Below are 17,151 nucleotides of genomic sequence, written 5' to 3'. Positions count from 1 at the left end.
CAATACCTTACAGTTCATTTATTGGTCTAGGAATTGAGAACACTTGCACCACATTCCTTGGTTTCCCTGTAGTAAGGATGTTTTATGGGATGAGACAGCCCAGGACATCTGTGTCTAGTGTTAAAATAACAAATGACAGGGTAGCAACCACAGCAGAAACCACTGTTTTTGCTATGGTAGTGATAAAGTTTCAAGAGTTAACATAATTCAATGTACTTTTATATTTTATTGAAAAAAAGGATTTTTAGAAGTTCAGTGTCATGTTAGTGTATGTCAATTCAGGGTGTGTGTGTGTGTGTGTGTGTGTGTGTGTGTGTGTGCGCGCGCGCGCGTACCTATTGCTTGTAGTCTGCATAACCTTTCTAGCTAAGTAGAAGAAACTTAACCTCCTCTTTCCAGGAGGTTCTTAAGGATGTAGTGGCATTTTTTACTGGGATACTAGCTCAATGCCTGGTTATTTCACAAATGTCTGGACTGAATAGTGTATTGATTTTTTTAGTTCCCAGACAATAGGATTGCAAGGCACTTTTGCTACTTTATGACCTCAAAAGCAGTAAGAGAATATAAAGCAATAGCACCTCCCACTCTATTGACTTATGTTATACAGAATTAATACAAGCCAGGATTCCCTTTAAACCAGAGAAGAGAAAAATATGAAGAGAAAAATTGGGTTGCAGAGAAAACTAGTTTGTTTTACCATGATACCACGCAGAAATTTCTCCAACAAAGGAAAGAGAGAATGCAATATCCAAGTGGTTGCCTCCCCATTTGCAAGCCATTATTTTGTTGGGAACCAGCATTATATCTGAATCACATCACAGCGGCATACATTATCTGCAGCTGTATACCAGACAACTGTCAAGGCTAGCTACAGGTGTTTTCATGAACCATCTTTCCCACTACACACAAATGAACACCCTAGGCGCACACACACACACACACACACACACACACACAAATATATATATACGGACAAGGTACAAACAACTATTTTATTCCCTCTGTTTCTGATTAACACATTTCAAACAGAAGAGACTGTCAGGGGTAGCCAATCTGGTGCCCTCAATGTTGTGGACTAGACTTTTGATTTCTGATCCAGCTGGCTGGAGCTAGGAATGGACAGACCCATTAAAGTCTGGACCATTCCTGTTCTCAAAGTGGACAGCGTTAAGTCCATCCTCTCCCATTTACAAGCAGATTTTTAATTAAAAGTCTTTTAAAAAATGTTTTACATTGAAAAGCATTTATGTGTGTTGGCACTCCACTCTGCACCACAATTACCCACCCCCTTTAAACCCTTCAGAATAGTGCAGTGAGGTTCCCACAGCCTGAGCAGCTAGCAGACAGGGCTCCTTGGCACTATGCACTTTCAATGCCCACAGAGCATGTCCCTCTTCGAGTGATGGGACTTGTATGGAAAAACATGGCTGCTCCCATGTAAGCACTGGAAAACCTTTAAAACAAACCTATTGATGGTGGATCTATTGATCTAAATGGATCTGAAGTGAACCAAGAAATCCAAATGAGTGCTAAGGAAAGCTCGGATCCAGTTGGCACTAAGTACTTATGTAGAAAAATACTGAAGTAAATGGGAATGAGGTGGACCCGACCTACCTGCATCCATTTCCCTATTAAAAACTTTTTCCAAAAACAGCTATTTGTCCCCCAAGGTGCAACCACAGCAACAAGGGGGATTTGCAGCAAGAAAATGAGAACATGGGGACTGCCTTTTATTAAATCAGATAATTCATACATCTAGATGAGTGCTATCGACTCTGACTTGCAGAAGCTCCCCTGGATTTCTGAGTGGGTTCTCCCACTCCTACCTGGAGATGCCTCAGGGGGAAAAATGGCCAGGCATTCTGTGTGCTGCAATCACAATCCAGATTCTTTAATTATTTCAATTTTGAAAAAGCAAACAAACACATTGCTTTCACATTATTAGCATATCAGCTATTTGGAACCTGGTAAAGGTAAAAGGGATGCAGGTGGTGCTGTGGGTTAAACCACAGAGCCTAGGGCTTGCCGATCAGAAGGTCGGCGGTTCAAATCCCTGCGACGGGGTGAGTTCCCGTTGCTCGGTCCCTGCTCCTGCCAACCTAGCAGTTTGAAAGCACGTCAAAGTGCAAGTAGATAAATAGGTACCGCTCCGGCGGAAAGGTAAACGGCGTTTCCGTGCACTGCTCTGGTTGCGCCAGAAGTGGCTTAGTTATGCTGGCCACATGACCCGGAAGCTCTACGCTGGCTCCCTCGGCCAATAAAACGAGATGAGCGCCGCAACCCCATAGTTGTCCGCGACTGGACCTAATGGTCAGGGGTCCCTTTACCTTTAAAGGTAAAAGGTAAAGGACCATAGCTGCCAAGTTTTCCGTTTTCTCGCGAGGAAGCCTATTCAGCATAAGGGAAAATCCCTTTAAAAAAGGGATAACTTGGCAGCTATGTAAAGGACTGCTAGATGATTAAGTCCAGTCAAAGGAGACCATGGGGTGCAGTGCTCATCTCACTTTAGGCTGAGGGAGCTGGCGTTTGTCCACAGACAGCTTTCAGAGTCATGTGGCCAGCATGACTAAAACGCCTCTGGCGCAATGGGACACAGTGATGAGTACCAGAGTGCACGGAAACGCCGTTTTGGGGCCTGACTTAATAATAATGAGGCTTACTACCAGGTAAATTTTATTTTGCTACGAAATTGGTTTAATATACAAAATTAAAAATAGTTTAAAACTATCCTTAAGAAACAACTATAACTTCTGCCAAATTAATGGTCAGTGTCTGTGGAAGTTTAATGAACTGATTTGGTCACTGTATTCATTTTAAAATTTAGTCAGGTATATATTAATAATAAGCTTCAAGGATCACAAGAACTTCTTGAGAAACTGCCATTCACTTTTGTATAGTTCTATTAAACCGTGACCTATTTCCAAGATTGTTTAAGCATTCCCAGCATTCTTCTCCATCGCTGAAAGGCTATATATCAGCTGCAGTTCCACAAATGCCCAGAGATGGCTGGCAACAGATTATTCTTTACAAATTTAGGAATGGATATCATAGTCTACTTGAGTTTAATATTCACAATGCCTCATAAAGAACGGGAGCTTCAAAAATGCATTCAAAACACAACAGCATTATCAAAATAAAACCATTTTGCATATTTTCAATGCAATTCACACTATTTGCATTATTCAGGACTGCATTGCTGTGCACACCCTAATGAAAATGAGAGTTCTTGTTTGGCAAGGCCTTTTCCTGTAGATCCAAAAGACTGCAAAGGACTGTGGTACTCTTCATAAGCAACACTACATTTCAGTCTCTTATCTCTAGGAGGGAACATTTGCCTTCTAAATATTTCATGCCTCTGAAGATAGGCCAAGAAGACTCCACACCTTGTACATATATGTTCCACCATTAAGATCCTTTTTTACGTGATGACAGGTCATACTGGCAACAGAGGAAGGCGGCATAGAAGACCCATTTCTTATGCAGCATCACACTACATACAAAAGCATTGCCAAGGATGTAGTAGTGACACTTATCCAGTGTTACACAGGCTGCTTACTCTATCTTAATATCCAGTAATTGAATAGACATAGAAATTAAGAGTTGTCTAACTCTTAACTGTTGCACAGGTCACAAATACACCATCTTCAAAAAATATTTGTCAGTTCATTGTTCTAAGCAGGATTTGCTACCTATTTAAATGGCAGGGGGAAAAGAAGACTTGAGTAGAATTTTAGGAAAATGCCAGGGGTGCTATTTTAAATATTTCAAACACTCCATGCTCTGTCTCCAAGATTATGGGACTGAGTTTTAAATATATTTATAATTCCACATACATTCCGTTCTTACTACAAAAGAAATCAGGACACAAAAGCTGACTCATAGAATAGATTAACAAACTCAGGTTTAACTAAACCCTGCTTACATTACATTAGCTTGCTTCATAGGATTCCTGATAACCAAAGATGATCCTATCCATTTACTTCACTGATGCTTCTAAAGCAGGGTCCCCAAACTAAGGCCCAGGGGCCAGATGCGGCCCAATCGCCTTCTAAATCCCGCCCACAGACAGTCCGGGAATCAGCATGTTTTTACATGAGTAGAATGTGTCCTTTTATTTAAAATGCATCTCTGGGTTATTTGTGGGGCCTGCCTGGTGTTTTTACATGAGTAGAATGTGTGCTTTTATTTAAAATGCATCTCTGCTGAAAAAGTTTGCTGACCCCTGTTCTAAAGCATTTGAAATGAAATCTGGTTGGTTAATAAAAGCACTGAAATTCTGTAATTTACACTTGGCCAACATACGTAACACATGCACTCAACAGATTTTATTTTATTTTTTAAATCACTATAGTCTTACAGAGAAAATATTTACACTGCTATTTCAAAAGAGGCTGGTATACATTATGCATTTCATGTCCATTAAACTAGTTCTGACTTTCTGTATGAGTACCATATTCTGAAGAATCAGTGTGACCTACATACAATTGTCCATGTGCACAGTGGAGCTTTCTCACCCTCTCCACTGCACCAAATTGTTTAGGATGTTAAGAACAAAAAGGTATTGAGAAGAACTCCAAAAGGATCTCTGCAAACTGGGTGAAAAGAAATTAAAATTGATGCACTTCGGGCAGTGGTTTTCAACCAGTGTGCTGTGGCACCCTGGGTGCCTTGAATCACTGTCAGGGGTGCCACGGGCAACACTGGCCTCTGTCCCTCTTTCCTTCCCTCCCTCCTCTGATGCCCTCTTGGGTCTCTGCCTCCCAAAGGCTTGCACAGCTGTTTGCAGCAGCAAATAATGCTGCAAATAATGTAGTTAGTCAAGGGAGCCGTGGACTCAAAAAAGTCAAAAACTTCTGACTTACGAGCAAAGCATCCTAACCACATACTGTATACACTTAATGGCCTAATTAAAATCCCAGGAAGGGGATTTTGAGATCATTGTAGCTAGGCTCAATGAAAATGTCAGCCCATTTACTGAAGCTGTGAAAAAGACAAATTCCATGTTACCGATCATTACGAAAAAGACTGTAGGTGAAATGACTGACAATATAATGCAATTATACAAATCTATGGTGCACCTATATTTGGAATACTATGTACAGTTCTAGTCACCAAAGTATACTATAAGTGCAGAAGAGAGCAACCAAAATGAACCAATGGTAACTTCCCCATGATGAAAACACTGGGGCTTTTCCACTTACCAGTAGAAAAAAATAAAAGTCTGGGATAGGGGTGGGGAGAGAGATCTTTGGGAGATGTATAAAATTATGAAGTGAGCAAGATTTAAGTTTTTTCTCCCTCTCACAAAAAAGGGTCACAAATGCTGGAAGATTCTGGACAAAGGGAAGTATTTATTCACGCAGTACATACTTATCAACTACACAGCACATAGTTAAAACAATGAAATTCACTCCCACAAGATGTGGTGATGGCAACTACTTTGGACAGTTTTAAAAGGGAAGTAAGTAAGTAAGTAAGTAAATTACTGACAAATAAAGCTTACTAGTAATGATGGCTATGTACTACCGCCAATATACCTCTGAATAAAAAATAGGGACAGCGCTGTTCTGCTTATGTCCTCCTTGCAGGCTTCCCATGAGAATCTGGTTGAACACTATGGAACAGGATGCTGGACTATACAGTGGTGCCTCGCTTAACGAATGCCCTGCTTAACAAAATTTCCGCTTAACGAAAGGATTTTTCGAGCGGAGGTTGCCTCGCTAGACGAATGCGTTTTCGTCTAGCGAATCGCGGTTTCCCATAGGAATGCATTGAAATTCAATTAATGCGTTCCTATGGGCAAAAAACAATGCGAAAAAATTCAATGCATTCCTATGGGACTCGCTAGACGAATTTTTTCGTTATAAGAAAAGACCCGTGGAACGAATTACTTTCGTCTAGCGAGGCACCACTGTATAGGCCTTTAGTCTGATTCAGCAGGGCTCTTATTGGGTTCTTAGCTTAAATTTCCCTTACATTATTTAGAACAGGCTTCCTCAACCTTGGGCCCTCCAGATGTTTTTGAGACTACAATTCCCATCATCCCTGACCACTGGTCCTACTAGCTAGGGATCATGGGAGTTGTAGGCCAAAAACATCTGGAGGGCCGAGGTTGAGGAAGCCCGATTTAGAACAAGAGGAAAAATAAGTCACTGAAATTCTGTGAATACACTTGTGTTGACATGCTCGACAAGCTGTGCGCATAAATACGTGCTTCCTAGGGACAGACACATGGGGGTGGGGGCATTACAAGAGAGACTTTATATTTGACTGGTATTGTATCTATTTCAGTTGCCCAAATTAACTTCTATTGTTTTCAATTATTATATAACTAATTAATTGTATGTAACATTCTAAAGGCAAATTTTTGTGTGGGCATGGTAGAAAATCTCCCCAAGATATGCTCACAAACTTTTTTTAACAGAATAAATGTAAGTATAAATAAATAAATCTGTTTGCTAAGGTTCCCAGGTTTATTATCTATTTATTGTATTTATATTCTGCCCAAATACCCAAGATGGTTTACCAATTTGAAAATATTAAAATAAATGACGAGTCAAGGTAAAGATAAAGAGTAAAGTTTGAGTGTGTGGGGGGACAGTCTGACTAGAGTAGGCCCTAATGTTGTTTTTTGCCTGCTTTCCTCTTTCTCTTCTTCCTTCTCACAGGGCAATTGGTGTACTGTATATTGGCCTTGTGAGGAGAGGAGACTTTATAAACGTGCTAGAAAGGAAACACAAAAAAGTCCTTTGTGTGAGCAATTGTGTCTCTGGCTATGTAGTCTTGAAAATCATAATATGTTTAGGATAAAGTTGCAAATTGCATGACTCAATGAAAAGGAAGAACTTCCATTAACATCTACCAATCAGAGCCCTGATATTAAAAACTTCAGCTTCTGTGCTTGCTAAAGCTTTCACTAACACAGTGGTTCTCAAACTGTGATGTAAGCTCCCTTTGAGACCACAAGAAACCTGAAACAGACAGAATAGAATAATGACATGAATTGAATGAAAGACTCCCTCATCCATTTAGTATTTGGGGAATAATATTCTCCTCCTACCCCATTCTCTCAACAAGGTTTAGGAAGAAGAACTGCTGCTTTGTTCTAATGTATTCTTCACGTGTCCTGTACATGGTCCACTTCTAAAGCTGAATACCCCCATTCACATATCTTCACATTTATTGCACATACAAAACTACACATGCTCACCTGTGAAACAAATTAACTGCTGCTGCTTCAGGTAAATTCTGAAGTGGGGTCCCAGTTGAAAAAATGAGTAATCTACAAAAACATCTATTTCGTTTTTGCATGATAATGTTGAGTTCCACATACCTGTATTTATACTGTATTTTTATATTGTGAACCACCCTGAGATCATTGGATGAAAGGTGGTATATAAATTTAATAAAACTAAAATGAAGATTTAATATGCAAACTATGGAAATGGACAGACTAAAGTAAAGTGCTAAATTACTTCCTTCCATCTTGCTGCTCGCTTGAATGTGCAAAAATAGAATCCTGGAAGCCTAAGTAGTTACATTAGCATTAATAATTAATTCTGATATTATTACTGCAGTTTGGAAAACAATGTAAAGGTCTCACAAAATATAATATAAAAGTCATATTCTGGACAAACATGACAATTGGTGTATTGTACTATACAAACTTACTTGGAAGTAAGTCCCAAAGAGCTTAAGTCATCAACAGGATCAGGTCTCACTTCTAAGAAGAAATGCATAGGACTGTGCTTTTAATCAACTAAAGAGTTTTTATTTTTATTTTTTAAAAAACTTATATCCTACCCTTCATCCTAAAATCCAGAGCAAGTAACAACAATTCATACATAAAGCAATTAACGAAGAAAACAATTAAAACCACCAATGTTCTGTTTTCCTGTAATCTGTCAGTGTCCTGAAACCCAGGCATCCTCCTATATCAAAAAGCAAAGCAACAGATCTTCAGTTGGTGCCTAAAGCTAAACCATGCTGGTGCTAGTCAAGCCCCTAGGGTGACTTTAAACAACAACTAGGATACCAATTCTGTGAAGACCCTTTGGTGGGTAATAAACTCCAGGATGACCTTTAAAGCTGCAACTACCAGCAGGGCCTTCCCAGTAGATCTCAAGTCACGGCAAGTTCAATATGTGGAGTGGAGTTTCCTCAGAGTTGATAGCATGATCAGGATCCACCCTGTCCCTCAAAAGATATACTGCATCTTGTAAATACTGGTAACTAAATAGTGCAGAATTTACCATAGGTTCTACCGAGGAGTGACTACTTTGAATATATTATTGTGGTTTAAAGCCAAATGGAGCGCAACACCATGGGATATGAGTAAACCTACTCCTGCAACTTTAGCCAGGAAAGGCAGCAGCAGTAATGTGGAATATGCTTGTCCTCTACCACCGTTCACTGTTTTGATGTGCTGTATTCTGAAGATCAATGGGTGAATGAGCTTATTGAGCTTGTCATCAAGCAGCTGACTTTACATTATAAATCATTTTAAGAGAAAGAGCTGAAAGTAAACTTCTCTTAGATTGAGAAATACGGGAACAGAACCAGGGATTCTTATTCAACTGCTGTGATGTATTATGCTGAAACTGACCTGCCAACTATTTCTTATTTTGCAATGGCCTAAAAATGCTCCCAAAAGTTGTGAAATAATGACTTTGCATATTTTGTATTGAAACATAGAACTATTATTTGAACCGATACATTAGTGGATTTTCAATAAATTATGTTGTAGTAACTAAAGTACTGATGTTACAGACCATTAACAATGGTTTCAGTGTACAGTGGTACCTCTGGTTGTGGACGGGATCCGTTCCAGTGCTCCGGTCAGATCCCAAGGTTTCCGCAACATGAGAACCTCTTCTGCGCATACGCGCATGGCGAAACCCGGTCAAATACTTCCGGGTTTGCCCCTTTCACATCCTGAAGTTTACTTAACCAGAGGGTTACGTAATCAGAGGTACTACTATACAGTGGTACCTCAGGTTAAGTACTTAATTGGTTCCCGGAAGTCTGTACTTAACCTGTAGCGTACTTAACCTGAAGCGAACTTTCCTACTGAAAGTAATGGAAAGTGGATTAATCAGTTCCAGAAGATGAAAAACACCCCCTATAACAGCAATTTAATGCAAATTTTACTGTCTAACACAGGCATCCCCAAACTGTGGCCCTCCAGATGTTTTGGACTACAAATCCCATCACCCCTGACCACTGGTCCTGTTAGCTATGGATCATGGGAATTGTAGGCCAAAACATCTGGAGGGCCACAGTTTGGGGGTGCCTGGTCTAACGAGACTATTGATCCATAAAATAAAGGCAATAATCAATATACTGTACTATAAAAATAAATAAGACAGTATTGTAGATGAAAAAAATTAACATTTATTTTCTTATGTGCACTGATGATAGTCAGTTTGGATGGGTTTATTTTTATCCATTTCTGCAGTCACACAATCAACCAGTAGCTGAACTGGGTTCCACACAGGCACAAAAACAAGTCACAGAAACCATAAAATGAAGAACAAGTCACAGTGAAAAAACCGAAAAAGCCACACAAATCAAAATGCAAAAAAAATACAGTGGTACCCCAGGTTAAGTACTTAATTGGTTCCGGGGTGCAAAAGTACTTAATCCGAGCGCCGGTAGCATGCATGCGCAAAGCGCCAATATAGCACTTCTGCGCATGCGCAAAGCACGCAGATTGCTTCTGCGCATGCATGCGTGGCGGAACCCAGAAGTAAACACTTCTGGGTCCGTGGAGTACTTAAACTGAAAGTACTCAAACTGAAGTGTACTTAAACTGAGGCATGACTGTACTGTACTAAAAAGTTCTACATTTCCTGGATTAAAATGGTGAAAGAATCTGGAAGGCAGGTCTTAATTTTGAAGCCAGGATAATACAAGTATTTCTATTCAGAGTGATATCCAACTCATACACAGAGAAGTCCCACCGAAGTGAATGAATAAGTCCAATGATCTTTGAGTATCACCTACCATAGACTGTTTTAAAAAACATGAGAAAGATTTAGCGGGTGGGAGGGGTAGGTAATTGCAAAGAAGAACTGATTAAACTTTTGCCAGTGCTACAGAAGTACAGGAGCAGAAGTGATGCATGTGTCATTAATTATAGCAACTCCTCATTTACGCACACTTGAGACACCACAACCGTGCAAACCCGGAAGCGGCATGAAAAGGGGCAAAAACAGTCCTAAAAGAGCCTATAAATGGCAAACTGGCACAAAAATACCATTTACCATTCCCAGGAGCCTTTGCAAATGCAATCCTGGGAGCCTTTGCACCAACCTTTGAGGCCTGTGGGGCGTTGGAGCTTGAGCAAGGAGGTTTGGAGGGAGCGACTGTGGTGGAGTTTGGTGGAGTTTTTGTTTTCTGAATGGTTTTTCCAAGAGTTTCCAGAGGTTCAGAGGGTGTTCCCAATATACGCAATTTTATTTAAACCTGCAGTGCCTCGTAACATAACCCCCACGTAAATGGGAAATTGCCTGTATGTGTACATGCTTGCAGCATAAAATGTTTACTTTACATTTGAAGAATAAGAATAACACTATAAAAAAAACCTCAATAAATCAAAGATAAGCAATACTGGTAGATTGGGAATATGTCTGCATGTACAGGCAATGACTGATTAATGTGCGTTCAAATGATGCACAATTGTGCACAGCACCAAACCCAGAAGCAAACTGGAAACGTCACTAAACAAGTCACTAAAAGGGTGTGTAACAGAGGTGGAGTGGGACGTGCTTATACACGCTGCGCTGAAACACACAGGGGCCGAGAACGGATCCCCCCCCCAGCGCAAAATGGTCATCAACTGTACTTCTCTAAATTCCTGCTCAACTCCCAACATAAACTGTTTTCATTGTGCAGTACCTGAATTTTTTCTGTGTACTTTTAAATGAAAAGGGGTATGTGTATCCCCTTTTATTTAATGTGTGATGCATATTTAAGGTCACTTAATACAAATTATTTATCCCTTAACCAAATGCTACTTGTAGGTAGTACAGTGGAACCTCGGTTTACGCTACCTCTGTTTACAAACGCCTCTGTTTACGAATGCCGCGGACCCGTAAGTGTTTACATCCGGGTTCCGCGGCGCTCGGATGCGCAGAAGCGATCTGCGCAGCGCGTGCGTAGAAGCGCTCTATGGGCGCTTCGTACACATGCAAAAGTGTGCCTTCGGTGAGCGAACACCTCGGCGAGTGAACGCCTCCGTGGAACGGATTGCGTTCGCAAACCGAGGTACCACTGTACAGTATATTAATTTTAAATGTATGAAGTATGGATTTTAACCTGTTAGAACCAGAAAAGGTAGCTATTCCAGAATAGCCAGTGCAGCACTTAAGGATATTGAAATAGCTGGAAAGAACTGAAGCCCAGTCTCCTTTTACATTTGATTTTTACCTTATCCCCTTCACACACACACACACACACCCCTAAATAACATGCCATTTCCCCATTCCTTCCTGGTGGTCATTTTATATTCTATTCTTCCTCCTATAACAGATTCTCTCTCACATCCTTCCTTTCTATTCCTAATTAATTTTAATCTTTATGGTTATTAATAAATAACTTTTAATCTCACTTTTTATGGCTTTCAACACCTCCAACACTTTGTTAGAAGAGATGTCCCTTCCTCCAACTGCTACCACTCCACCCCATGCACTCTTACTCAATATGCAAGGTGCTCTGATGTTGGCATTGGTTCAACTAAAAGGCTTTGGGGCACAGTAGGTGGGGGAGGGGGCCAGTCAGCCTCAGGCACTGAGGTTCACCTGAAAGTGGCCCAAGGCCCACTGCACTAGAGTTATGGTCTCTCATTAGTGCATGAGGCAAAATAATTTCCTTCACTACTGGCAATGTAATATGCATTCTAAGGAACGGCTCAAAATTACTGCAACTCAACCTGCTAAGTTTATATGGATCAAAAATTGGGTAGAAGCATATACCCTGGGGTATGATAGGGAATTTCCAGCATACATTCTAAAGTAGTCTGCCAGTATATTTCGCTTTGCATCGTGTTAATTAAGCACCTTAAAGTTACATAGAAACATAGCATACCACTTCTATGATTCCTTTGTGTGCTGCTGGGGACTGCTATCACAAACTCAGAATACTTGTTACAATCCACATATACCAAAGCAAGTTCCAAAAAGACAATTCTCTTGTCTCAATTTTACCTATGTTCTAAGAAACAGCAACCAGGCCATGGTAGGGCTTTGTAGTTAGTTGCTACTATGCTTCTCAGAGGTTCCCATTGAGCTTTACTGGACAAAGTAAAAACAAAAATGCAGACTGGGACTGTTTAGGTGGAAACCTACTTCTCATTACAGGCCCTATGATAATCAGGGACTTGGGACAGTTATCCCTATCCCAATGTGTGCATTAATTTTTTTCTACTGTATATACAGATTAATGGCTATCATTCATTCATTCACTCTCTCTGGAAGGTGAGGGGTAACCCTGAAGGGCAGACAAAGTCTTCCAACCACCAACAACACTGGGTGGCCTGGTTACCACTAAAAGAATCACCATGGGAGGAGCAATACTTTTCCTCCCCCATGTCGAAAGCATAGGCAGTATGTCTGATTATTCCAATCAGTCATAAACATAGAATTAGCTTGTGAAATCCACCACTGCAAAATGTGATATCCTCTAGCTTCAATGGCTTTTTAAAAGGGTTAGACAAATTAATGGAGGATAAGTTTATCAAAGGTTATGTTCAAAGACTGTGTAATAGCAGCTGCAAAAACAGGGATGAGGAACCAGTGGTCCTTCAGATGTTGTTGGAATGCCATCTCCCATCAGCCCAGGCCAACTTGGACAATGGTCAGGGATGATGAGAACTGTAGTCCAATGACATCAAGAGAGCGCCTGGTTTGCCACTGCAATGCTAAAATAATGGGAGTGGGCCATTTATTTGATACTATGCTTGTGGACTTCCCAGAAACATCTGTTTAGCTACCATTTGCAAAAGACTCAGTGGAATCTAGATGAACCCTTAGTCTGATTCAGCTGAATGTCTGATGAGTTTTATAAAGAGGGGTGAAGAAGGAAATGTGGAGACTCTTTCCCCAGAACAACCACAGTTATTCTGGGTTGGTAGTGGGAAAATGTTCCTGGAGGCTTCATTTGGAAAAATAAAAAGGAACAGGTTTGAGAAAACAGGCCTGGCCATGTCTGGCTCTGCCAGAGTCACTGACCTAAACAGTGGACAGACGTGAATGGAAGGGATGGGAGTGGAGTTTAAGAACCAGTACTGTATAGAGTGCTTTTGTTAGCAGCTCATGCTTTTTGGTGCTTGAACAGGTTAAGGAGGTGTGGTATAACTGATTTTATGTGGTCTTGAGGAGGAGTAGCCAAAATGATGCTCCCAATATGTTTTGGACTACAACACAGATCACCCTGCATACTAGCCATGCTGGCTGGGACTGAGGGAAAGTTACAGACCACAATATCTGGAGTGCACCATGTAGCCTATCCCTAGTCTAGAAGATTTCATGCAAACAACTGCATTTTAAAATGTATTATTATTGGCTAGATGTTACTTAAAATAATATATGTTTCTAAATAAACATTTTGTGATTAATTCTTTCTAGACACTGGCACAGCTAATATTAAAATAATCATATTGTTTATCTTTCTTCCAACAACTGGAATCACGTGGGTAAAATGCTTAAGTCCCTTCCTGGAACCTAAAGTACAAGAGGAGTCGAAACATAGTAAATAATTTATGCTTTTTCACATAGCTTAAGAGACGCTGGCTTGACCTTCGCAGGAATTTTCTTTCTCAAGCTTGAAGCCAGCATTATTTTATCATCTTGGTCGGATACTTTGGTCACATTTCATGATTTCTGCAGTTACATTTCTGTAGCTGAATTATCTCACAGCAACAAACTGTGGGTACACTGTGAAATTTTACTTTGGAAAGGTGTCATCAGAAGACATATTTCTTCCAAGTTATTAAAACTATTTGTTCCATTTTAACTTCTTTTTTAAAACACTTTTAAAAATACCACCCTCAACAGTGAACACTGTAGGACAGCAGCTACGGAAAATTCTTCCTGGGAGTTAAAAATCTGAGACTCAAGGTCACAAAAACAAAGTCACAACCAGTTCTCAAGCTTTAGAAACACCCACACATTAGATTAGGAAAACAGCAAGCTTGAAATGTTCCATCTAGAGTTTAAAATAAGTATCTAAATTGTTTTTAAAGAACTTTATTGAGCTAAATCGGTGTGCTTAATAAACCTGACTATATTTTAAAAAGTAAGAAAAATACTTATTGGACTATTGGTGGGAAAATAGCATAATGCAAGAAACCATCCTTATCCTAAACAAAACAAGAAATTTTGTCTGGAAGATTGCAAAATGTAACTCAAAGTGCACAGAAAATGTGTATTAAGAGAGCCTTTTTTGCTTCTCTAAGTTCTCTGTTGCTATTTGTATGTGTAACATTTATGAGAATATTCAGTAAAATTATTTGGTTAGTTAAGGATACACCTTATTACTGTACTTATAGGAATATCTGTAGTTCTAGCAACTGCAGGCATTTGTTTACAAGTATCTCGCTGCAACCAATGCATACACATTATTCATATAATATGCAACACTGAAGAATGTTCAATAACTTGTCTATTCTGAACACGTGCTGTACTTTGAAGCAGGTCGATATGAGGAGGGGGCAGGATAGAGCTGGTTTTTTAAACACTTGTCAGTGCAGAAAACACCAAGGGACTAGTTCTGTGTTTCCCGTTTGTTTTTATACTCCCACCCCTCACTTTCGGATTACACACACCTCTCACTTTCATCCTCTGAGAAAGAAAAGAGGCTACAACTGCAGCAGCCCTGGGTACCACCAAGCCCTGGCTGACTGCAGGACTGCAGTCCTGGCACAGCACAGTCTACTCCCTGCCGTCCGGCCATAGGGTGGGGTCTTTTCCCACACCAATCCGTACGTACACACAAAAGGAAAACCAAGAGGGGAGGGAGGCTGCCTTAACTCGCTCCCCACCACCACCACAGCAATACCTTGCGCACAGGAGACTAAACTAGGCGAGGTGCAAAACAGCCAAATACAATAGGGCGCCCCCAATAGCGCCCAGGGAAGAGGGCATGAGATGATCTGCGGGGGGGGGGGGGCGACGCCAGGCCGCGCTCGTGAGGAGCTCCCCGAAGCGCCTCGGCGACTACTCATCCGCCCTTCGCCAAGTACTTTTTTTGGCCGCCCTTCTGACAGACAAAGGGAAGAGAGTTTATTACTGCAGAGGTGCCGGTTGCGCAGTTCCCCGCCTCAGGAGAGCCGAGCCGAGCGGGCGCCACGCCCCACCCCGCCAAACTTCACCCCTTTTTGAGGGGTGGAAGAGGACGCGGACGGGTGGGGGGGGGGCGAAGGGGAGGCAGGTGCCCGCCAGCCCCTTCGCAGGTGCTTAGGCGCCCCTCGAAAGTTTGAGTTGACTGAGGCGGAGCGGCCTCAAAACACAGACACCGGCCCCCCTAGCGCTCTCCGAGGCGCGCAGCATGGCACCGAGGCTCGTACCTTGGCGGGATCCTCCGGCTGCTCCGGCTCGGCCCCCGCCGCCGCCGCCGTGGGCGCTTCTCCCGCAGGGCTGCTGGGCTGGGACTCCTCTGCTGCAGTGGCCCCGTCCTGCGGGCTCCGCTGCTCCGCAGAACTGCCGGCTCCCATGGCTTCGCTCTCTTCGGTGCGTGGCTGCCTCGCGACGCCGGTTCCTCACCTCCGCTGCCCAGACCCAAAGCTTCCCGCCCAGTAATGATAAAAGAGAGGAGAGCAATAATGAAGCTGTCCAGGCAGCTGCGCCCTTCGCCTCAGTCTCGGCTGCTCAGCAGAGCGCTCAAGCTGCGACTGAAGGAAACCAGTAGCTTTCTGCAAACTCCTTTAGAGGGGGGGGGAGGAAAGAACAAGCTCCTCTCTGGTCCTCCCGCCCGCTCTCCCTCCTGCTCCATCACATGAGCAGAGCCTCGGACACGCCTTGCAGCATCAAACCTGGTCTCGAGAAGGGGCGGGGGAAGAGAGAGAGAGAGAGAACATCCCGCCACCTGACCAAGGTGGCTGCTCCCCCCCGGGCCTTCTTTGCCCCCTCCCCGCCACAGAGATAGTTATTTGACTTTTCTAAGCGCCCCTTCTAAAGAAGAGTCGCCTTCCGCTCTCGCCATCGCGCTAGATTAATGGGCGTTAATTCCATTACCGATAGAGCTGGAGGGAAAGTGGCTCTGCACATTACGTCTCCGTGACCTTCCGCTGACGAGGCATTTTTGATGTGCTCCCCACCTTCCACCCCAGCAAAGGCAGGCGAGGCGGCCGTGCCTACAGTAGTACTCGAAGCATAAATCACCAGGGACTAGAATTGCCAAACGTCCCTTATTTCTTCCTATGCAGCAAAACACAGGGGGTAAATTGGAGTAGATCAAAGGTGGCCAGTTTCTATTTCTGCAAGTGTTCCATGCAGAGGCGTACCTAGGCTGCTTTGTGCTGTTGGCAAGGAGCTGTATCAGCGCTGCTGCCGCCCGTGTCTCTTGAACCCTTGGCTGGTCAACTGAGGAGGGAGCTGAGGCGCCCAGAGGAGCCTGTGTGCCCCACCTGGCACACAGGTAGGCGGGCTCCGAGCCAGAGTGGACACACTTTGTGTGTCCCTGGGCCTGGGCCATTGGTGGCCAACTTCAACGGCAATGTCTCACTACAGAAGAGACTGGCAGACCTGCAGACCTGACTCCTATCTAGGCCCACAAGCCTAGTTTTCATCATCATGTGAAGGTACCCTGTCCTGTGCTATCTATGTGATAGTCTACTGCTGGCTACCGGTAGTGACTTGTCTAATTTATTTTTCGGCGGGGGGGGGGGGGTTGGCGGGTGCAAAGTGGATTAGCATTAGATCTGCTTGATTTGTCAGTAAAATAATTGCCATTAACCAGTAGCATTGCAAAGCCATGGAGAGACAGGCCTAATCTGAATCACTACCATAGGATCATATTTTGATGTTTGGAGATTTTCCAGAGATCAACAAGAAAAGTGCAGTTGCTGAAATGTACTAAAATATTGATGGCTTTTTATTTCTTCATAAGAAGATACTGAATTGGCAATGACACTGTACTGCCTTTCAATAAAAT

The 17,151-nt window shown here is 42.4% G+C and overlaps 1 protein-coding gene across 1 annotated transcript in view; it reads right to left on the bottom strand.

Moving 5' to 3' along the window:
- AKAP12 (A-kinase anchoring protein 12) overlaps positions 1-15,891 on the bottom strand; it is a 65,800-nt gene extending 49,909 nt beyond the window's left edge. Inside the window, exon 1 of the mRNA XM_035108752.3 lies at positions 15,566-15,891. Coding sequence (XP_034964643.1) covers positions 15,566-15,712 — 147 coding nt within the window. The 5' untranslated portion in view covers positions 15,713-15,891. The remainder of the gene's footprint in view (positions 1-15,565) is intronic.
- Between the last annotated feature and the right edge of the window lie 1,260 nt (positions 15,892-17,151).

Source organism: Zootoca vivipara, chromosome 3, assembly GCF_965207765.1.
Source record: "Zootoca vivipara chromosome 3, rZooViv2.hap1.1, whole genome shotgun sequence".
Classification (NCBI taxonomy): Eukaryota; Metazoa; Chordata; class Lepidosauria; order Squamata; family Lacertidae; genus Zootoca; species Zootoca vivipara.
Note: the sequence above shows the minus strand (reverse complement) of the source record. Positions and strands in the feature narration are given on the sequence as shown.